We start from the raw sequence: 23,867 nt of genomic DNA, 5'->3' as shown, positions 1-23,867 counted from the left end.
CATCTTTACTCTGGATCTACCAAGCGCCTAGATGGATCAAATATTTTTTCACTCTATGCTAGCTTGCATATGAGGATATTTGATCCCTTTGGGCGCTTAGTAGATCCAAAGTAAAGATGGATATACGCTGGTTTAATTCCCCCCTTTAAATAGGTAACATTCCCCGCGAATACCATGTGCCATCTTTACTTTTATTAATATTAATATTAGGGTTAATAATGTTTTTTTTGCATGATATTAATAATAATTTGGCCCACAAGCTTCACCTAAATAAAACCTCATTTTTGAGTGTTCATAAGTATAAAGTGAATTATGGAGTAAATATACAAATTGTTTTATTTATTTACCATACCTTTGGTTTATTTATATTTTTATTAATTTACCATACCTCTTTTATAAATATGGTATTTGGCAAAGAAGCTTCACCTAAATAAAACCTCCTTTTTTGTGTCTTCTTTGAATATAAAGAGGCTTTTGTTTCTTATGCTTCTATGATGGTCTTGATCGGTTTTTATCTTATTAGCAAAATATTCCAGCTACAGAAATATGTTATTGCTCTTTATAGCACCTCTCTTATGTAAATATCTTATATATTAATATAAATCATGCTTTTTTTCGTAAAAAAAGAAAAGAAAAAAGGTTTATGGACTAAATATAAAAAGAGGTTTTATTTATTCACTATACCTCTAATTTATTTATATTTTTATTTATTTACCATATTTTTAGAGTAAGTAAAAAAAAAAGTTTTATTTATTTACCATATCTATTTTTTTTAGTGTTTTTTATATTTTAAATTTATATTAGGTTTATAAATAATAATAATTAGATTAATTTCTAAATAAAATTAACACTATATTAAAAATGTTAAAGGTTTATATTTACTCGAACATTTATGTGAGATCTACCCCATATTGCGTTGTAGAAGGCTTTTAGCTCAATCTTTTATCAATCTAGTAAACTTTACTAACTCCTTTCTCCTTCCTCTAAGTAAGCTTCTTCCTCCGCCATTGCAATGTTATATTATTGATATAATAATACCATTTTTTTTCTCTCAATGTTATCAAATTATTGTGAAGATGTTGCCATTAAAATTGCTTTTATTTTTATATTATTGATGTAATAATACAATTTTTTTTCTCTAAATGTTATCAAATTATTGTGAAGATGTCGCCATTAAAATTGCTTTTATTTTCTTAAGATGTATTATTTGATTGTGTTATTATTTATGTAAATTGAGAGGAAAATAGTTTGTTAAATGCAGGCACTGGATGGGGAAGATCAATTTGGTTTGTGTTTTGATTTGGAAGTATGGTGAGGTAATGCTGGATCGTACATATTAAAATATACTTCAAAGGAGTGGGCTGAAGAGTTCAATTCCCGTCGAGGATCAACAGCAGACCATCGACGAGAAACGAAGATGTTTGGGATTGCAGAGGTAGCGCGCAGGGCAGCGGTGGGTTGCATAGCTCTGTCAATTCGACTACACATTACCATTCTTCTTCTTTTTACTTATTGAACTTATCTTCTGTATACGCAGGTGAGGCTTAGGGTCAGGGTCAATCCAGGGCTTCGCCATTTCTCCACGGCCTTGAATTATGTAAGCAGAAGTCCAAGCCATTTTCTTCAGCTTTGAAAATACTTCGTCCAGTTCATTCATTTAATGCGCATTTCACTGCATTGCAGCATTTGGACTCTCCAGATAACAATCCCAACACGCCATGGGATTTCACAGAAGCCAATAAAGAGAGGGTAATGTTCCATTCCATGGCTCAGTACATTAGATCTATAATGCATGTTTAGAGATACCCTAAGTTGCTTGTCCACACCGCCTGTTTGACCCTGTATTGTGGGTTCTTAGCTGCCATATTTTTGTCAATGGTAGATTAGTTAGATTCCTTCTGGGTTTTTCGGGATTTCTGGGGTTTGGCACCGATTTGTAATGCAGTTAATATCATCATACTTGAATCTAAACCCAGGCTTGCCTGATTAAGAAGCCATTCATTTAATCACGAAATGTTATTGTTATTGTTATTATTATTTACCTTTGGAAGGGGCTGCACCACAAGTGCAGACTTCCCTTAGCTTAGCTATCTTTTTTGTGGAAATCCGCCGGGACTTGCACCCGGCGTCATCCTTTTGAAACTCATAAGTCATACAGATAGGACAAACCGCATCAAGGATGGAATCATGTTGGGCAACTTAACATTCCGTGGATGTCACCAGTGAGTCAATGCCCTATTTACAACTTCATGAACCGGATAAACTCAGCTTACCAAGCTGTTTGCTTCCTCTAAACAGCTCCGTTCCTAGCCTGGAATTTCCCGAAATTTGCAGTATGGGGCACCTGCGAACAGATTCACACAAAGCACATACAACTGAAGAGAAAATAAAAGAGAACAGAGAACTGTTAGGTTCTATCAAAATCCTCTCAAGTAAGACAGATGCATATAGTAAAATATCATAGATTTGGTAATTTGTTTCTAGAGAATAAATTGCATAGACAAAAAAGAGAAAAACAAAGCATCATTCCTTTTTTACTACTCCATTTTCCCACCAAAACTTTGCCATGTTTTCCCTTACAACATAAAACGAAGTGATCTTGATTTTACTAACATAGAGGGGCATGGGAAGTACATCTGTCCCCCGAAAGTCTCACTGGAACTGCCTCGTTGGCCCAAAAACCAATTCAGTTTATAGACCCGACAATTGCCTCTAAATATCTGCTATTGTATTGAATTAACAAGTCACGAGGTTCCCTCCATCATCTCGATGATGTGGTGAGCCACTGGGAATGCTTGCATGACCTCACCGGGGAATCAATACCCGGGTGATTATGAGGTGGAATTCGTTCAAATTGTAAATGTGTTTTTGGTGTTATTAGGTACAAACTCAAGGTGGTTTAATGAATTACATGCAAAATAGCATTTTATGCAGATGAAAGCTGGAAGGAAATAAAGTGACAATGTATTTACATAAATGGCCAAGAGCAGTCTATTGGACTGTTGGTTGGTACTATAAGAAAGTATCTTAGGCATCTCTATGATCCAAGCTAACTGCAGAATAAATAAGTGCAGAATTTGTGACCAACCTTACCTGAATCTGATATAGTGTAGCATACAAAATGGCAGATAAATCTCCTGACAGAGAATGAGGTGCATACAAAAGTGGCTATCCATTGAAGAGTAATGTAACAAACCCATAGGCTAGAAGTTAGCCGATATAGATCAGTGTTGCAAACATCCCTATTTTATTGCGATTTATCCTGATTTCGTGATTATTTCGCCTAGCTCTTATTTGCTGATTTTTACCGATATTTTGGTGGTATCTTAATTTTGCCGATGTTTGCTGATTTTTATTGATATTTTCGTGATTTTTTGGTTTTCGGACCCTTGCCGATTTTATCCCAATGTCGATGTTTGCAACATTGATATAGATGCCCATGGTTGGGTAGTGGGCATGCTTCTAAGGTCAAAACATATAAAGGTATCAAATTGTGACCAAACTCCAAATGTTTACATCAAAGGAAATCACTGACAAATTTGGTGAATACAATGAATAATGCTGTGATTTATGTGGTTGGCATTTTTTTTTTACAAGAATCGAGGATTTTTATATTTAAAGAGTTTGAGCAGAAAACTCAATAATTACTTGCCGATATTAATAGGAGGATCTTTCTCCAAAATTACTGTTTCTAGATTCCTATAGTTCCTATCCAGATTCTTTGTTTTTACATATGCAATTCTAATTATCCCGCTACATCTTTTGTAACATCTCCAGAAGCGGTCTATAAAAAAACAAAACGTACATTTCATCCTTGAAACTAATTGAGGATTTGGAGGCCTTAAGAGGCGGTGCCTTCCTCAAGAGTCTCCTGTTGAGGCCGATTCATTGGTTTGTTCCCCTCATTAAATTGAGAGAACTTAATCTTCCCATTAACTTTTAGAACATAATGATTTTTAGCGCTTTGAATTCTTGACGAGAGAAGGAGATTCTTTTGGTGCTTGGACTTTGAACAGATATGCACTTCATTTGAGGTAACCTTGTGCATCATATTTATCTGCAAGGAGGCTGTAACCTAGATGCTACACAAAGAGATTACACAGAACCTAAATTCCAAAGCTTTTTCCACCAAAGAATCATGCTGACTTGTTGTTAATTTGAAATTCATCGAGAAATCCATCATGGACGCATTCTCAACCAAGAGGAGGCATAACAACATAACTAAATAATTCAAAAGAGCCATGAGATCCCCACATTCACAAAATTCATGGGAGAAGGCCACGACAAAGACGAAATAGTGAGACTGCGGCGCAAGGAAAAACAGAATGATAAACCAACAGAAACAAGAAGACCACCACAGGGGAGCCCACAAGACAGTCTTAAGACTAAACAACAACTGCCAATTACAGAGAAGAAAGAGCAAAAAAGCCAGAATGGTACATTTGATACACGTGCACCATGTCTAAAGAACCAAGAAAGACATTTTCTAGAGGAAGAGACATGCATTATAAAGACCAAGCCAGACGACTTGTAGGTGCTCAACACCACCAACCTCCACAATGTGGCATAATGTTTCCCTATACTGTCCTTAGCTAACTGCATTATGAGATGAACAAGTTTCCTCCCATATGAATCATTCGTTCTCACTTGAGAGTGCCAGTAGTTTGAAGTCCCAAGAACCTTCATTGTTTTAGAATGGTGGAGGCTCATCCTTCTATAGTGCAGGAGATTGTAAAATCTAGTAGCGCCTTTGAGAATGATTAAGGGCTGGAGCTGCTGGAAGTCGACTTGATAAGGCACTTGTACTCTACATTATAACTTGGAGGATGTGAGGAGATGGGCATATCTTGAGGAGGCTTCATTTTAATTTTCACGAGGGAGCCAGGGAAGGGGCTCATTTCTGAGTTGACCTTGCTAATCAAAGTCTCCCTTAGGGAGATATGTGTTGAGAAATATAAGGGCAACTAGATTAGGTGATTTCTCTTACTTTGATAACTGCTTGTGATGTATTTTTACTTAACTTGATTATCTTCTTCTTTCACTGGATTATTATTATGTTCTTATCATCAAACAACTACCAAACTATGAAATACAATGAGACAAGAGGACACAAGATATAGGCTATAAGCCAAGTCTGAAACCTCTCCTGTTGAGAGGAAAACCCACAAGAATTCTTCTCTTCTTATAGAATGTTTAGATGACGAATTCCAAGACCTATGATCCTTGACAAAGACCTCTCCAAGATCAAGTCAAACCTTCCTTTGATGAGCTTCTCTTCCACAAAGTCAATGCCAATCAAACTTGCTACAATACTTCATATTTCGACCTTTCCTCAGATTTTTGGCATGCGGCTTCATGACTGCAATTTTGGCTTCTACTGCAGAAACCCTAATTTGGCACGTGTGAGAGAATAATGGTGAATTTCTTCTCTTTTCTCCTTTGCTTGGGCAACTGCTTCTTCTATAACAATTTGGCTTGCAAAATAGATTTTCTTAGTACTTTAATTCGACTTCTTATGATGAATGTAATTCGGTCTTGAAGCCCATGTTTCCAGGTTCAAACTTACCAAATTTCCCTCTCTTCCTTGTTGATGCTGCATATGCTTGAGTTTGTTCATTTGATCCAACATCATTCTTTGCTTTTAATCTAGATTCTTCAATTTTGCATAATGACCAAAAATCACTGAATGGAGTGGTTTCCTTCTTCCCATAGATGCTAGACACAAGTTGCCCCATTCATCAGGTAGTGCATTGAGCACAATGGTGGTCATTACTTGATGAAACATTATTTCTAATTTTCTCGAAGTTCTTGTAGTTGGTCTTTAATCTGAGATACCTTCATGAAATATGAAGCTATCCCTTCTTCCCTTGAGATTTTCATCTTGTATAGTTCGCTTCTTAATGCTATGATCTCTCCTACAATGCTTACAAAAAATAGCTTCACCAATTGGTCATAGATTTCCTTCACTGTCTTCAATTTTGCAACATAAGGGAGGATCCTTGATTGACTCTATGAGGATCCTTTGTGCCTTATCTCTCCTTTCATGTACTTTGATAGTGCTTGGGATTGTTCTTGAGATGGTTAGGTGATGGGGCCCTTTACATGTTCCATGAGAATTAAATCAATTCTCTTCTTCCATGCAAGGTAGTTCGAGGTTCCAACCAATTTATTGTTCTCCTTGTAGAATGAAGTCATCTGATTTGAGGATTGAGACATAAAAATATATAATACGTACTTGTCAAGTGAAGATGCTCCTTTGAGGATGATATCTTCAACTTGATGCCTTCTTGATGATGTAGATAATTGAAGATGCCTTCTTGATGATGATTGCTTCCTTGATTATCTTGCATTTACTTCAATATGAGAAAAGACTTTGAGGTGTAATCAATTCTTCAATGAGAGGGAGATCACCTTGAATTCTTTGATGATGATGACAATGCTTTCTCCTTGCTTCCTTTGGTTGATGATTGTAGAATGTAGAATCCTTCTTTGAATGGAGGTAGGGATCTTTTCTTTGAGGTCTTCTTCCTCTTATGATGATGTGATCCTTGTCCTTGTGATGTGATGCATGGTCCTTCTTGATGCCTTTTGTTTCTCCTTGATGATTGATGCTTCTTCTTGTACTTGGCCCTTGTGTATACTTCTTGAATTGGATGATCTCCAAGCTGCCAATTCGTCTTGTTGTTGTCACCTTAGCTTTGATACCATGTTGAGAAATCTAAGGGCAGCTAGATTAGGTGATTTCTCTTACTTTGATAATTGCTTGTGATGTATTTTTACTTAACTTGATTATCTTTTTCTTTCACTTGATCATTATTATGTTCTTATCATCAAACAACTACCAAACTATGAAATACAATGAGACAAGAGGACATAAGATATAGGCTATAAGCCAAGGCCAAAACCTCTCCTCTTGAGAGGAAAACCCACAAGTATTCTTCTCTTCTTATAGAATGTTCAACTGACGAATTCCAATACCTATGACCCTTGACAAAGACCTCTCCAAGATCAAGTCAAACCTTCCTTTGATGAGCTTCTCTTCCACAAAGTCAATGCTAGTCAAACTTGCTCCAATACTTCAGATTTCAGCCCTTAGATTTTTGGCACGCTACTGCAGGACTGCAATTTCGGCTTCTACTGCAGAAACCATAGTTTGGCACATGTGAAAGAATAATGGTGAATTACTTCTCTTTTCTCCTTTGCTTGGACAATTGCTTCTTCTCTAGCAATTTGGCTTGCAAAATAGATTTTCTTAGTACTTCAATTCAACTTCTTATGATGAATGTAATTCAGTCTTGTTACAGCGAAGAGGATGCCCCAATTACAACTCACACGTGTGAGAGATGGTGGCCCTAAAACTCAGATTTTGCTTTCACCTTTTGTTTCCTTATATCTTCTTCTTCTTTGCTGATTTTGGTGTCTTTTTCTTCCTTGGTCGAACTTGATTGATGCCATCTAAAAATGAGGTCGAGCTCTTTATATATATGCTTCTTCATGGTGGTCGAATGGTTGTTCATGAGGCCGACTTGTCACTGCTAGAACGCTGACTTCTCTTATGCAGGCTGACTTGTCTTGGAGGGTGACTTTGACATAATTTATGACTCAAATAATTTCTCTTACATAATACAACATGCCCTAATAGGGTCTTTACATATGACAATGACTTCTTTGTCTCAATGACAAAACCTAGAAGCACTCAATTGGTGCTTGACCTATAAATAAAATAACCTTGATCATGAAACCCATGCTTCAAAATAATAATAATAACATTTCTTTTTCTCTTTTCATCAATTACACATAATTACATTAGACATTATGAAGACCGAACCTAGTTACACATTTCAACAATATGTTCCTTTGTTAGCCATCTCATTAGCATTAGTATTGTGGCTAATGCTAATGAGATTAAGGTTGTTGGAAGGGCTGAAATTATAGAGATCTTGGAATGTGGTTCAGGGGATTAAAGATTCTTTGAATGGTCTGAGTGATCTTTGCATCCTAGGGTAGAGTTTTGGTCATGATCCTTGATATGATAAGGAGAGAATCTTTGATCACTGTGATTTCATGAATATTCATTTTCACGACTTGTTTTATCCCTTAGAATAGAGCGTAGGCTTCGACAACATTATTTGTTGGCTTTCCTAATCCCCAAGCATATTTATATTCCTGTTGTTTTTTGAGATGAATAATCACCCCCTCGCACTTGTCGCCCCTTATGTGGTTGGCATTATTGGGACATATTTCGATACTTACTTGATACTTAAGAATCCAACAATAAATTTCTGAAGGAACTCAAAATTGTTGCTAAATGTAGTAGGTCAACATCTATATATGATGCACTCCACCAATGGCAACATCACTTCATAATGGACTTGTTGTTTAACTTGTTCATTGCTTACATATGGGATAAACATTGCATGAGATTATCCAATGGATCCACAACCACTTCATTAAATAGGATGTAAAACCATGCAGAATAGGGTAATCAAAACAATATGCTGAACATGGCATTCCTTCTCTTCGTTAATTAATCATGAAAAAATGTCATTGTTGTCATGGGATATGCTTAGAAGACACATGAATAACAAATTAGTAAGGTATATGTTAGAAAATTGGAAAGGCAAAAATATTTTCTTATGTTGATAATTACTTGTGATATTCTTGTAGATTTATTATCTTCTTTTATCTTAGTTTCATCAAGCAATCATCAAATCAAAACATGAAGATCAATGACACCAGATGTAGGCACTCAACCAGGGCTAAAACCCCCCTATAGGGGAAAACCTAGCCAAGCTCTTGCACTAGTAAATCAAATTGGGATAGACGAAGACCTTAGACCCAAAAGACCTTCCTCCTCCACCAAGTTAGCCTTCCTAGATGATTCAACAAGCTTCAATAGTCTCTTCTTGTCCAACAACTTTAGCCCAACATGTTAAAATTGGCAACTAGGGCCAAACTCCATGTGTGTCATCTTATTTATGGCAGTTGATATTTTTCTTGGATCCCTCTCATCGAGAGGTGTAGGATTGATTTAAAGATCATCCGATTCCGATAAGTATTCATGGAGTTATGAATTTAATTGTGTTATAAGACAATTCGTTAAGGTCGGCTAGCAACCAAATAAACCCCACATGTGCTCAATGTTTCAATATAAAAGGAGATGACTTGAGAGTCATTTCACACATACTTCTATCTTGATTTCTCTCAACTTGTCTTGGGTTTTAGTGGAAGAGAAATCTAGGAGTGGAAGCCCTAGACATTGGAGGAAAGGAGGTTGCCCTAGTTGCAGTCTAGAAGAAGGAATACGCTGCCCTAATCTAGAGGACGCAATCATGAAAGAGAAGCCCGTTATCAAGAAGGAAGCCTACAACCCTATACGTTGGTCCCTACCAAAACGCAGTCAAGGAGGACAATACCATGCCCTAGGCTGCCCTAGGCAGCGTGGAAGGGTTGTATGGACAACGTATTGAGCACGAGTCTTAGCCACTGTTTGGAGGGGTCCGAAGTGTTGGAGAAGAGACCGACTTCCCTTGTTGTCATGCGGTAGTCATAGGACTGATTTGTGGGCAGTTTTAGTGACACATTTATAGGGCTGTAGTGAGGGACTGCTACAACAATTGGGAGATGAAGTTTGGATGGCCGAGAGACCTAGAACGGACCTCCTAACTAGGTTGTAGTCACCTCTAAGGACAGCAAGGCAAACATGGACATTTTTCCTACACGTTAAGCTAGTTGGTGTGCCCTAACTAGACTAGTACATGCACAGAACCCTAGGCAGAAATAAGCAGTGACATGCAATAGAATTGATCCGAATTGGATCCATAAAAATTCTCAAAGTGCTATGACTGTATCAAAATCATGACAGACTTCAAAACTTGTGAACAAAGAGTTATCGGGAAGGACCTCTGGACAGTGGCAATTTGTAGCCAGCAAGGAACGACAAAGACCTTGGTCAAAGCGCACTGATCGAGGCCCATGGAGACCACGCAGGATGCAAACTAGCAGTTAGGAAGTCCGGATCGAAAAACAGAGGCCGTTTCTGATGTGCAATTAGCGCTAATTGCGCATCGCTGGGCAAAACCCCTCGAGAAGGAAAAGCCCCGAAGCACTCGGTCGCATGGGAAGCCGGGAAACCGTAGGGAAAGTGCTAAAGCAAAAGGCGGGCCCCGCGCTCCAAAATCGGCGGAATATCGGAGGCATGTTGGGCGGTAAGCGGATTTGGCAGGAGAACGAGCGATTCCATACATTGCACGACACGTGTCCAGCGGATGAGAGAGAAAACCACCTCTCATCGCGGGCTAACGGTCAAGCAAGTCAACCGCGCGATAAGAGCGAACACCGTAGGATGTGGGGACTCTAGATCTGACGGCAGAGATTACGCCCGATGAGAAACCAGATCTGAAGGAAAAATAAGCTACAACACATAAAGTTTGAAGTTCGATTTGACCGCTGAGTTGGCGGATGAATCATTACACAACGTAATTGAAATACCGAACCGTTTGAGGAAGAGCTGGTGCAATTCGTGAGAGGACAAGTGGCCACTTCCCTGTGAGACGTTGGTGATGGCGCGGAGGCAGGGAACTCCAAGCGAATAGCAGCAGGCGATTTGAAGGGGCGGAAGAGGAAGCGAACAGTCATGAGACAAAGCGGCTTTAAGCCATGAACAGATAGAGACAAAGACCAAGGAGAGCGCAAAGCGAAAGCAAGCGAGCACTGTAAGGAAGAAGGAGACAGTGGGACAGAGAGATAGAACAGAGAATAAGCAAGAAGCATAAAACAGAGAGCCGAGCTAACCTGCAGAGTAAGGTAGCATCGAGCAGACAGAAGGCTTGAGAGGTTCGAGCAATCCCTGAGAGGATATCTGTCGGGAACTGGGTACCAAATTGGACTCATCCCATTCAAGACCAGTTGAGGTCGAGACTTAGTAAGGAAGAGTCTGTGCACTCTAGTGGCTTGGGGAATCCAAGAGCCACCCTGCTAAGCATCATCTGTTTCAGGAGACTCAAATTGAGCTCCTCATTGTAAGAACTCTGCTTTAAAGACACAATAAGAAAAGGCCACCACTGAAAGCTGGACCGGAGATGTAGCCCAGGAAGATTGGGTGAACTCCTTATTAATTTGTTGTGTTCTTGTATTTGCTTACTGTGTTTCTCTTACTGTTTTCCATTTTCCAGTGTCTGTGTATTTTGCAATTTGATCGATCCGTTGCCTAAGATAACATAGACACCCACCAACACTTGAGTTTGTAATACCATCATTCATTAATTAACTAACTGAGATCACTTACGAGTATTTTCAGATCAAGTGGTATCAGAGCTCAAGGTTGTTAAGGTTAGACAAGCTTGTGTTGGATTAGTTGTTGAATGCTAACTAGATCAAAGCTCAAATTAGGAGAAGGAGAGTTGGTTGAAACTAATCCTGAAATTAGGAGAGTTTGTCCTCGGAAGATAATGTCAGAGGAAGGTTCTATGGGGCCAGACCCTCAATTCATAGATAGTTTCCTAAATCCTAGCCATAAATTCCATCGTAGAGGAAATGTATAGGGACTTTCGAAAACACAAAGATGGAGATTCATCAGGCTCCAAACAAGACAAAGGAGAAGATGAGTCTCACTTCCATGACCACTCAAAAGGCAAAGGGAAAGAAGAAAGCTTTCTCACACCTCTTAATAGCCCTGAACATAAAAAGAAAGCATCTTTGATTAAACTAGATGTCAAATTTGATTTACTTATATATGATGGAGAGTTGAATGCAGGAAAGCGGGACAATTGGATTAGACAAATTGATGTTTATTGCAGAGTGCAGAATATCGATTCAGACAAGAGCAAGATTCAGCTGGCAACCCTACGCCTTGGAGGCACTGCCTTGGTTTGGTGGGAAGGCAGGACCCAAGCTGACCTGAAGAGACATGGTAAGGCTATCTTTGTCTGGAGTGAATTTGTTTTTGCAATAAAAAATCAGTTCTATCCATTGGCCTACATGCAGCAAACCATGATGAGCTGGAAAACTCTTCGACAGTTGAAAGGGCAAAGTGTATAGGGGTACACTCAAGAATTTAGAAAGAGAGCATTGATTCTAGGAATCTCATTAGACTCACCTGAGACTCTGTTGAAGTACATTGGTGGTCTACACAGCTACATGAGGCACACTATCCTCATGTTTAATCCCACTAGTATAGATGAGGTATCTGTACAAGCTACTCATCTAGAAGCTAGAGGAAAGAATGGAAGTCCAGAAGTTGGGGGATCATCCCAACCCACTGCAAGCAAGAATAAGGAGAAAAGAAAGCAGAAATGGAAAGCAAGGAAGGCTAACACTGCACAAAAAAGCAAGGCTTCATGCACTCACTGTAAAAAGGATGGGCATGATGATGAGCACTGTTGGATTCTGCATCCAGAGCTGAGACCTAAGAAGTTCGAGGGCAAGAAGAAGAAGACTGCTGCAGCTATTTAGAAAGATTTGGGGTCAGACTCGGGAGATGAAACAACTATTGCAGCCACAGGTATAAGAGGTAAGAATTCTGAAGCATCTACTAGTAATTCTGCACAATCTACTATTGATGAAGAAAATGAGAGAAAAAGACATGAGTTTTTCCATATTCGAGTTATTTCCAAACATCAAAAGATTGATACTTTGTTTGATAGCGGCTCACAAGTAAATTTAATTTCTGAAGCAACTGTAAAGAAGTTGGGATTAGTGACTACACCTCACAAGAAACCATACCCATTAGGATGGTTAAATGATAAAGCACAACTACAAGTGACTAGACAATGCAAACTCAAGTTTTCTTTTGGGTCAGCATTTGTAGATGAGGTTGAGCTAGACATAATTCCTTTGGATATATGTGGAATTGTTTTAGGAAGTCCTTACATGTATGACAAAAAAGCTATTTTCTATAGAGCTGAGAATAAGTATCTACTTGTAAAAGATGGAATCGAATACTTTGTAAGAGCTCATAAGCTCAAGAATAATTATACTCTCATAAACTCAGGGCAGATGAAAAGAATGATAAATTCATGCAAACAATTCTTATTGATGGTTGTAAAGGAAAAGAAACCTGATAAAACCAATGTATTTGAGGGTTGTAATGCTAAACAGCACGCTGATTTAGAAAAAGGTTGTTTCAGAGTATGATATCTTGTTTCAAGAACCTAAAGGTCTGCCACCCAAAAAAGGAAATAGTGCATGATATTATTTTGCAGCAAGATGCTCCATTGCCTAACATTGGAATGTACAGGTTGTCCGCTTTAGAGAATGCAAAAATCAAGAAGTAGGTGCAGAAGTTGCTCGAGAAAGGGTTCATCAGACCTAGCATATCACCATGTGGGTCACCAATTGTTTTGATGAGAAAGAAAAATGGCTCGTGGAGAATGTGCATTGATTACCGAGCACTGAATAAGATAACAGTGAAAAATCGTTATCCCCTTCCTCGCATCGATGATCTTTTAGATCAATTGAAAGAAGTTGTTTATTTTTCCAAGCTAGACTTGCATAGTGGATACTATCAGGTCAGAGTTGCAGAACAAGATGCATGGAAGACTGCTTTCAAAACAAAGTAGGGATTGTATGAGTGGCTGGTTATGCCTTTTGGCTTAACTAATTATCCTGCTACTTTCATGAGATTAATAAATGATGTACTTAGACCTTTTCTTGATGATTTTGTTATTGTGTATCTTGATGACGTTCTGATGTTTAGCAAAACGTGGGAAGAACACTTAAAGCATGTCAAGTAGACACTAGATGTTTTGAAAAGAGAAAAACTTTATGTTAAACTTTCAAAATGTAAATTTGGCAAAACATCTTTGAATTATTTGGGTCATATGGTAGGGGGTGGTGAATTGAAGATAGATCCCTCTAAAGTGGCAGTTATTGTGAACTGGCCTAAACCCATTGAAGCACAATATTGGAGGAAGTTTATTTCTAACTTTTCCTCAACTGCAGCTCCTTTACATGCTTTAACAGGATTGAACAAGTTGTTTCAATGGGGAGGCAAACAACGGAAAGCTTTTGACACCTTGAAAGAAAAGATTAGTACAACACCTATACTAGCACTGCCTGATCTTCAAAGACCGTGAGATCTAAACGGATGCCAGTGACTATGCCATGGGAGCAGTGTTAACACAACACGATAAACCCATATGTTATCATTTTGAGACATTTAATTCTGCAGTAGTTAACTATCTTATATATGATAAAGAATTGTATGCATTAATACAAAGTGTGAAAAAGTGGAAACATTACTTAATGGGCAAAGAGACAGTAATACATATTGATCATCAACCACTTCAATATCTACACTCCCAAACTAAGTTGTAGCAATCAAGACACTATAGATGGATGGGTTTTCTACAACAGTTTCATTTAGTCATCAGATATAAAATGGGAATACACAATAAAGTTGCAGATATGTTATCTAGACCAATTATAAATGCATCTACTATACATAAGCATAATTTTGTGTTACATGAGAGTTACATTGAACAATATGTTCAAGATATAGACTTTAAAGATGTATATGCAACTTTAAGTCAAGGCAAATGAGTAGAAGAATTGGATTATCATGTAAAAGACCGATTCTTATATCATTGTGGGAAGTTATGCATTCCACAAACTGAAAGAGTAAAGATAATTCGAGAAGCACACACTTGTCTAATATTGGGTCACTTTGGGGTAAGTAAAATAGTTGCACAGCTGCAAAGATTTTGTTATTGGCCAAAAATGAACGAGACAGTTTCTAGATATGTAAGAGGGTGTACTATGTGTGCAAAAAGCAAGCCCAGTAATAGAAAACTACGCTTGTACACTCCATTACCAGTTCCTTCTCACCCTTGGGAAAGTGTTTCCATGGATTTTGTTGGAGGACTGCCTAAATCTAGGAAAGGTCATGATTATCTGTATGTTGTTGTGGATAGGTTCAACAAAATGTGTATTTGGATACCTTGTAATAAATAGATTACAGCTGAACAAACTGCAAAACTGTTCTTTCAACATGTATGGGTTCATTTTGGATTACCCAGTTCCATTGTATCTGATCGAGACACCCGATTTGTGGGGAAGTTTTGGTCAAGTCTGTGGGAACTGATGGACACCAAACTGAAGAAAAGCACAACTTTCCATCCACAAACTGATGGCCAGACAGAAGTAGTTAACAAGACAGTGATCTAGTTACTCAGGGGATATTGCAGCAAGCATCCTAAGCTTTGGGATGAACATTTATGTTATGTGCAACATGCTTACAACAGAGCAAAACATTCTTCTACACAGAGATCTCCTTTTGAGACCTGTTTTAGTTTCACACCAAGGTCTCCTTTGGATTTTGTCTTTGGTAAAAACACCACAGTTGAGGGACACAATGATGTGGACAGGGCAACTAGGTTCATTGAACAGATCTAAGAGATCCATCAGGCAGTACAGGAACAGCTGGAAAAGAGCTAAGCGAAATACAAGGCAAGGCATGACAAGCATCAGATGGAGCATAGTTTCCAAGTTGGTGACCAAGTCTGGCTGTATATCAACAAGGACAGGATGCAAGGTGAAGGTAAAAAGCTAAAGCCTATTAGGTATGGACCCTTCAAGATACTTGAGAAGATTGGTGAGAATGCTTTTCGCCTTGATCTACCAGCTTACATGCACATCTATTCAGTCGTAAATGCAGATTGCTTGAGATTGTTTGAACCTTCACTAATTGAAGATCTCAAAGAGCAGAGTATATTGCCTTCTATTAATGACCTGTTACCTGAAAATCTTAATGAATTGCAGGAAGACACAGTTCTGGACAGGAAGGTGAGGACGATGCGCAGGGGAGATGTTGAGTACCTTAGAGTTGGGCTCAAGGGTTCAAAGCGGAGTGGTGCAAAGTGGATAAAGATTGGACAAGTGAGACAATTGTACCCTCACTTAGTCGATGCTTGAAACCCAACTTTTGGTGGTCCAAAGGATTTTACAGTGGGAAGGCCGTGATCCGAATTGGATCCATAAAAATTCTCAAAGTGCCATGAATGTATCAAAATCACGACAGACTTCAAAACTTGTGAACAAAGAGCTATCGGAAGGACCTCTGGACAGTGGCAGTTTGTAGCCAGCAAGGAACGACGAGGACCTCGGTCAAAGCGCGCTGACCGAGGCCCATGGAGACTGCGCAGGACGCAAACTAGCAGTTAGGAAGTCTGGATCGGAAAACGGAGGCCGTTTTTGATGCGCTTAGCGCTAATAGCGCATTGTTGGGCAAAACCCCTCGAGAAGGAAAAGCCCCGAAGCGCTTGGTCGCATGGGAAGCCGGGAAACTGTAGGGAAAAGCGCTAAAGCAAAAGGCAGGCCCCGCGCTCCAAAACCGGCAGAATATCGGAGGCATGTTAGGAGGTAAGCGGATTTGGTAGGAGAACGAGCGATTCCATACATTGCACGACACGTGTCCAGCGGATGAGAGAGAAAACCACCTCTCATCGCGGGCTAAAGGTCAAGCAAGTCAATTGCGCGATAAGAGCGGACACCGTAGGATGTGGGGACTCCAGATTTGACGGTGGATATTGCGCCCGATGAGAAACCGGATCTGAAGGGAAAATAAGCTACATCACATAAAGTTTGAAGTCCGATTTGACCACTGAGTTGGCGGATGAATCATTACACAGCGTAACTGAAATACCAAACCGTTTGAGGAAGAGCTGGTGCAGTGCGTGAGAGGACAAGTGGCCACTTCCCTGTGAGACGTTGGCGATGGCGCGGAGGCAGGGAACTCCAAGCGAATAGCAGCAGGCGATCTGAAGGGGCGGAAGAGGAAGCGAATAGTCATGAGACAAAGTGGCTTTAAGCCATGAACAAATAGAGACAGAGACCAAGGAGAGCGCGAAGCGAAAGCAAGCGGGTGTTGTAAGGAAGAAGGAGACAGTGGGACAGAGAGACAGAATAGAGAATAAGCAAGAAGCAGAAAACAGAGAGCCGAGCTAACTTGCAGAGTAAGGTAGATCGAGCAGACAGAAGGGTAGAGAGGTTTGAGCAATCCCTGAGAGGATATCTGTTGGGAACTGGGTACCAAATTGGGCTCATCCCATTCAAGACCAGTTGAGGTCGAGACTTAGTAAGGAAGAGTCTGTGCACTCTAGTGGCTTGGGGAATCCAAGAACCATCCAACTAAGCATCATCTGTTTTAGGAGACTCAAATTGAGCTCCTCATTGTAAAAACTTTACTTTAAAGACACAATAAGAAAAGGCCACCACTAAAAGTTGGACCGGAGACGTAGCCCAGGAGGATTGGGTGAACTCCTTATTAATTTGTTGTGTTCTTGTATTTGCTTACTGTGTTTCTCTTACTGTTTTCCATTTTCCAGTGTCTGTGTATTTTGCAATCTGATCGATCCGTTGCCTAAGATAACATAGACACACACCAACACATGAGTTTGTAATACCTTCATTAATTAATTAATTAACTGAGATCACTTACGAGTGATTTTCAGATCAAGAATTGAGGGCTGTTTGTGGACTGATGGATAGATGCATGGGACAACAAGGCAACTAGTACAACAGTGCTAATATATATATGGGACAACTAGGCTACATGGTGCTGCTAACTAGTGCAGCAAGGTAAATAGGACAAGCTAGGCTACATGATGTTGCTAACATGCATGGGACAACAAGGACATTGTGCTGCTAACATGCATGGGACAACAAGGAAATAGTGCTGCTAACATGCATGGGACAACAAGGTGACATAATGCTGCTAACATGCATGGGGCAGCAGCCAGGTATGCTAAGACATATGGGACAACTGCAAGGTATGGCAAGGCAAAGTGGGACAACAACTGTGACATTACAACAACAAACATGGTACAACAGTAAGCATGGACATCATGCATAGCAATGGCAAGCATGGTGCTGCAAGCACATGAGACATGCAGTGTGACAACATGGTTCAACCATGGCACATGGGACAACAGTGCAGGATAAGGTGCAACAGTCATGAGGTCCAGCATTGTAATGATGGGTGCAACACGATGCAACACGGTGAGGTGCATCACGATGATGAGATGTAGCACAATGAGAGGTGAAGGAGTCACCTTGGAGAATCAGTTGAAGCAACGTGTCTTCAACTGATCTCATGTATCATCTTCTTAGAGATGATCTCTGCTCTTATCTAGATAAGTCAAAGTGTTGACTTTTGTTGTAAATGTACTATCTCTCTCTCTTTGCTGAACTATTGAAGAACATAAAAGAAGAATTGATCAAGGGTTTCCCCACATTGGGGTTTGTCCCTGGCTAGCGCCACATCTTGTGTCCTCTTGTCTTGGCTTGTCTTCTGAGATTTATGTTTATGTTCTATCTGTAGTTTACTTTAATGCTGATATGATTGCTAATCTGGAAAAGATATTGAGCTAATTGTGAAAATTGAAATAAATTGCTCTAAGCATAGAACATACCTAAAATTAACATGGAATCACAGTTGAGGTGAAGACAATGCCCAAGAAAGAGTGAAAGAGCAATCGCCGAAGACAGTTGGGAAAGGACAAAAGGATCAATGGATTCCTCATCCCTCTTCAAATTCGCCAAGGGTGAAGTCGAAGTAGAAAACATTATCAGAATGGCGCAGGGGAAGCTTCTGATGGCCTACCTAAAGATCACTTCATTGGGAAGTCCGGATCTAAGGGTGGAAAGAAAGACACATGCCTTGTTTGTAATAAGTTCGACCATTATGCGAAGGGGTGTCCGAATGGCAGGGACACATCTCTTGATGAAGACAACAATCATTCCAGGGACATCTTCAATGATCGAGGGAATGACAATTAATGTAGGTCATCAAGGAAACGACTGGCTCTTTAAGAAAGCAAGGAACCCCAGGTATGAAGAATCAAATGTTGTTTTTGATAAGATAAAGAAGCGTTATCTTGTATTGGTCCTCTCCTTCAGATTCTTTGGGAATCTAGCTTATTGATTATAGTGCTTCAAGGCACTTCATCGGATAGAAGGGTGATCTCTCTAATAGAGATGGAAATAATCGTGGGATTATACTTGGAGCCGATGCCACCTATCCCGGAAAGGGTGTAGGGAATGTTACCCCTAAATTGAATGAGGGTAACTCGATTCATTTACAAAATCTCTTTTACGTACCTGATCGTAAGAAGAACCTGGTGTCCATTTCGGCAATGGAAGTCAAAGGTTACAAGGTGGCATTCATCAATGGAAAGGTACGTGTTTGAAAATGGAATTTTCAAAGATGCTTTTGAGTTCAGGGTTGGCAATTTGTATCTAGTTGTGGGATGGTCCATTGGGGACCATGTTAGTTGGCACATCTCATCTATAGCACTGAAGGTCTACTTATTATGGGGCCCTACCCAATGTGAGTTATATGGTGACAGGGATGCCTGAATTCAAGAAGAGCATGAAGGTACATGTCTGAGATGTACTGAAGGAAAATCTTATAAGGGGACCATTCCTCTCATATAGCAGGTCCACAGGTTTGGAACAACCCAAGGGGTTTGAGATTCATGATCGAGAATCTCATGTGTGCAGGTGGAAGAAAGCCCTCTATGGCTTGAAGCAAAACACCCCGAGCATAGTATGAGAAGATTGATAGCTGTCTGATGAAGCTGAGATTCACTAGGAGTGAAGCCGATCCAAACCTTTGCTTGAAGGTTGTGGATGATAAACCTCTCATACTAGCACCTTTGAGGACGACCTCTTTCTGATAGGTGCAAACCCTCTCATTTGCAAAAGTAAGAGGGAGTTGGATTCCGAATTTGGAAATGGTGAACTACAAGCCAGTGACTACCTCAGTGGAGCTTAACTTTCAAAAGTTATGTGGTAGGGATGCCGGACTTGATTTGGTAAATGCCTCTGAGTTTCATAAACTCATTCTAGCATTGATGTTCCTGGTGAACTTCCGTCAGGATATATGTTTTTGCAGTTAGCATGGTGAGCTCATATATGGTTGAGCCTCACTAAATTGGTGCCAAGGATCTTATGAGATATCTCTGGGGCACAATCTCTCATAGATTGAGATACACCGCCGGAAATATAAAGCTGCATTATTATTCAAATACTGAATGGGCAGGCAGTGTGGAAGATCACAAGAGCACTTCCGAGTGCTAGTTCTCTTTGGGTTCTGTTCGATATCTTGGATGAGCAGGAAGTAGAAGTCGGTTGCTATAAGCACCGCTGAGACCGAATACATAGCTATGAGTATGATCTCGTGTGAAGCTACCTGGTTGTGGAAGCTCTTCAACGAGCTATTTATACACATGATGGATACCACCGTGATCCTTTGTGACAACCAGGGGGGATTTGATTGTTGAGGGATCTTGTATTCTATGATTGCTCCAGTAGATAGACATCATATACTACCTTATCTGGGATATGGTACGTCGATGAGTGAGGAGGCTCCATTGCATTGAGACTGATGTACAGGTCGCAGACATTTTGTCAAAGCCCCGGGGAAAGGTCAAATTTGTGACTTTACCGAACGACTTGGAGTCATTGAGAGACCCTCTTATGAGGGTCCTGCATGTTGCATGCATTGAGCTCTAGGAGCTCCGAGGGGCTTGGGGTACTTACTGGAGTAGCACGCGACCATAGGGCGATTCACCCTCCCCTAATGGTGCGCTGTGTACAAGGTGAATGGCTTAGCCTTCCCTTATGATACCCCGTGGCAACTTAGTGACATGATGAATGGTTCTCTTGTCGAGGCATCCTGCCCATGCAGTCTGGGACTCATGGGAAGTACCTCTCATCTGGCCAATGAGCAAGGAAACGGGGTTAGGGACCATAGTAGTACTATCGATGGATGCATTGTTGTATCTACCGTACTCCCTATGCTAGGATGACCTCCATTGATCTGGGATCAATATGAGTGGTTTGAGACACTCTCTTGTGATATTGATCTGGGATCAATAAAACTGACTTCAGTCAGTAGAGAATGATATGAGACATCCTCAATCAATTCTTCTTTTTCATGATTCAGTAGAGAAGAGCTCAGCAGAGCAGTGCAGGGCACTGATGGTAGAGATAGTATAGTTGGACATATGGATCAGCGGATGGAGTTCTCCCTATTTGAGAGGGAGTGTTAAAATTGGCAACTAGGGCCAAACTCCATGTGGGTCATCTTATTTATGGCAACTGATATTTTTCTTGGATCCCTCTCATCGAGAGGTGTAGGATTGATCTAAAGATCATCCGATTCTGACAAGTATTCATGGAGTAATGAATTTAATTGTGTTATAAGACAATTCGTCAAGGTCGACCAGCAACCAAATAAACTCCACATGTGCTCAACGTTTTAGTATAAAAGGAGATGACTTTAGAGTCATTTCAAATGCACTTCTATCTTGATTTCTCTCCACTTGTCTTGGGTTTTAGTGGAAGAGAAATCTAGGAGTGGAAGCCCCAGACGTTGGAGGAAAAGAGGTTGCCTTAATCGCAGTCTAGAAGAAGGAATACACTGCCCTAATCTAGAGGACGCAGTCATGAAAGAGAAGCCTTCTATCAAGAAGGAAGCCTACAACCCTATACGTTGGTCTCTACCAAAACGCAGTCAAGGAGGACAATACCATGCCCTAGTCGCAGCATTAGGAGGCTGCCCTAGGTAGCGTGGAAGGGTTGTATGGACAACGTATTGAGCAAGAGTCTTAGCCGTTGTTTGGAGGGGTCCAAAGTGTTGGAGAAGAGGCCGAGTTCCCTTGTTTTCATGTTGCAGTCATAGGACTGATTTGTGGGCAGTTTTAGTGACACATTTATAGGGCCGCAGTGAGGGACTGCTACAACAATTGGGAGATGAAGTTTGGATGGCCGATAGATCTAGAACGGACCTCCTAACCAGGCTGCAGTCACCTCTAAGGACAACAAGGCAAACATGGACATTTTCCCTATACGTTAAGCTAGTTGGTGTGCCCTAACCAGATTAGTACATGCACAAAACCCTAGGCAGAAATCAACAGTAGCATGCAGCAGAATTGAGGGCTGTTTGTGGTTTGATGGATAGATGCATGGGACATCAAGGCAACTAGTACAACAATTGTAATATATATATGGGACAACTAGGCTACATGGTGCTACTAATTAGTGCAACATGGTAAATATGACAAGCTGGGCTGCATGGTGTTGCTAACATGCATGGGACAACAAGGACATTGTGCTGCTAACATGCATGGGACATCAAGGAAATAGTGCTGCTAACATGCATGGGACAACAAGGTGACATAATGCTGCTAACATGCATGGGACAACAACCAGGTATGCTAAGACATATGGGACAATTGCAAGGTATGGCAAGGCAAAGTGGGACAACAACTGTGACATTACAGCAGCAAGCATGGTACAACAGTAAGCATGACAACATGGATAACAGTGGCAAGCATGGTGCTGCAAGCACATGAGACATGCAGTATGACAACATGGTTCAACCATGGCACATGGGATAACAGTGCAACAGTCATGAGTTCCAACATTGTGATGATGGGTGCAACATGGTGCAACACGGTGAGGTGCAGCATGATGACGAGATGCAGCGCAATGAGAGGTGAAGGAGTCACCTTGGAGAATCAGTTGAAGCAGCATGTCTTCAACTGATCTCATGTATCATCTTCTTAGAGATGATTTCTGCTTTTATCTAGATAAGTCAAAGTGTTGACTTCTGTTGTAAATGTACTATCTCTCTCTCTTTGCTGAACTATGTGAAAAACATAAAAGAAGAATTGATCAAGGGTTTCCCCACATTTGGGTTTGTCCCCGGCTAGTGCCACATCTTGTGTCCTCTTGTCTTGGCTTGTCTTCTATGATTTATGTTTATGTTCTATCTGCAGTTTACTTTAATGCTGATGCGATTGCTAATCTGGAAAAGTTATTGAGCTAACTGTGAAAATTGAAATAAATTGCTCTAAGCATAAAACATACCTAAAATTAACAACAATCTAGAATTTCGACCTCCAACAACTTTATAATTTCAGCCCTTCCAACAACCTAGCAACTTCGCACGTGTGAGAGATAGATTTCCCAAGAACTCGATTTTGGTCTTCCAACTTCTTCAATCCTTCTCCAACAACTTCGATATATTTTTCTGCTTCCAACATTTACAGATTGAACTTGATGGGTTGATGCTCCAAATGAGTTCGAATTGCTACCTTTATATAGTGTTTGTGTGAGGTTGAATTCCCTTGATGAAGCTGACTTGTTCTTCTTGAGGCCAACTTGGTGGAGTCAAACTTTCAGTCACTTGTACTTCCCCTGAAGCTGATGCTACCTTATACTGTCAACTTGTAGGAAAACTTTTGTATCTGACCCATACCCGTCCTGACCTTTCCTTTGCTGTTGGCCTTATTGTTCGGTTTATGCAAAACCCACATGAAAGTCATTGGAAAGCAGCTAAAAGAATACTTCGTTATGTTCGAGGTACAATTTAGTTTGGGATTCATTACAGTGCGGAAGCATCTCCTCTATTGGTTGGTTTCACTGATTTCGATTGGGCTGGTGACCCTGATGATCGGGAGTCTACTGCAGGTTATGTGTTCACTCTTAGTTCTGGACCTATTACATGGGCTTGTAAGAAACAAAGTGCCATTTCTGTTTCTTCAGCAGAAGTAGAGTATCGTGGCGCCGTAGAAGCTAGTAAGGAAGCCCTATGGCTTCGTCAGATCCTATCAGAGTTTGGCTTTCAATAGCAGCATCTGACTACACTTTGGTGTGATAATCAAAGTGCCATTCAACTATGCAAAGATCCAGTCCAACATTAGCGCAACAAACACATTGAACTACATATGCACTTCATCAAAAAGCTTATTCATGACCATGTTCTTGAAGTGCAATATTGTTCAATTGATGATCAAGTTGCAGACATCTTTACAAAGGCTCTCACAGAGGCGAGGTTTACTAAACTTCAATTTATAGTT

General features: G+C 40.2%; 1 protein-coding gene across 1 annotated transcript in view; it reads left to right on the top strand.

Annotated features, from left to right (window-relative positions):
• Positions 1–1,220: 1,220 nt before the first annotated feature.
• LOC149143773 (NADH-ubiquinone oxidoreductase 24 kDa subunit) overlaps positions 1,221–23,867 on the top strand; it is a 123,416-nt gene continuing 100,769 nt past the window's right edge. The window contains exons 1-3 of the mRNA XM_089447578.1: positions 1,221–1,453; positions 1,538–1,597; positions 1,684–1,749. Coding sequence (XP_089303704.1) covers positions 1,418–1,453; positions 1,538–1,597; positions 1,684–1,749 — 162 coding nt within the window. The 5' untranslated portion in view covers positions 1,221–1,417. The remainder of the gene's footprint in view (positions 1,454–1,537; positions 1,598–1,683; positions 1,750–23,867) is intronic.

This window comes from Pinus tabuliformis, chromosome X (genome assembly GCF_031772625.1).
Source record: "Pinus tabuliformis cultivar Carrire ecotype Pingquan chromosome X, CPIR1, whole genome shotgun sequence".
Lineage (NCBI taxonomy): Eukaryota > Viridiplantae > Streptophyta > Pinopsida > Pinales > Pinaceae > Pinus > Pinus tabuliformis.
The sequence above is the reverse complement of the archived record's forward strand: the minus strand, read 5'-3'. Positions and strand labels throughout refer to the sequence as shown.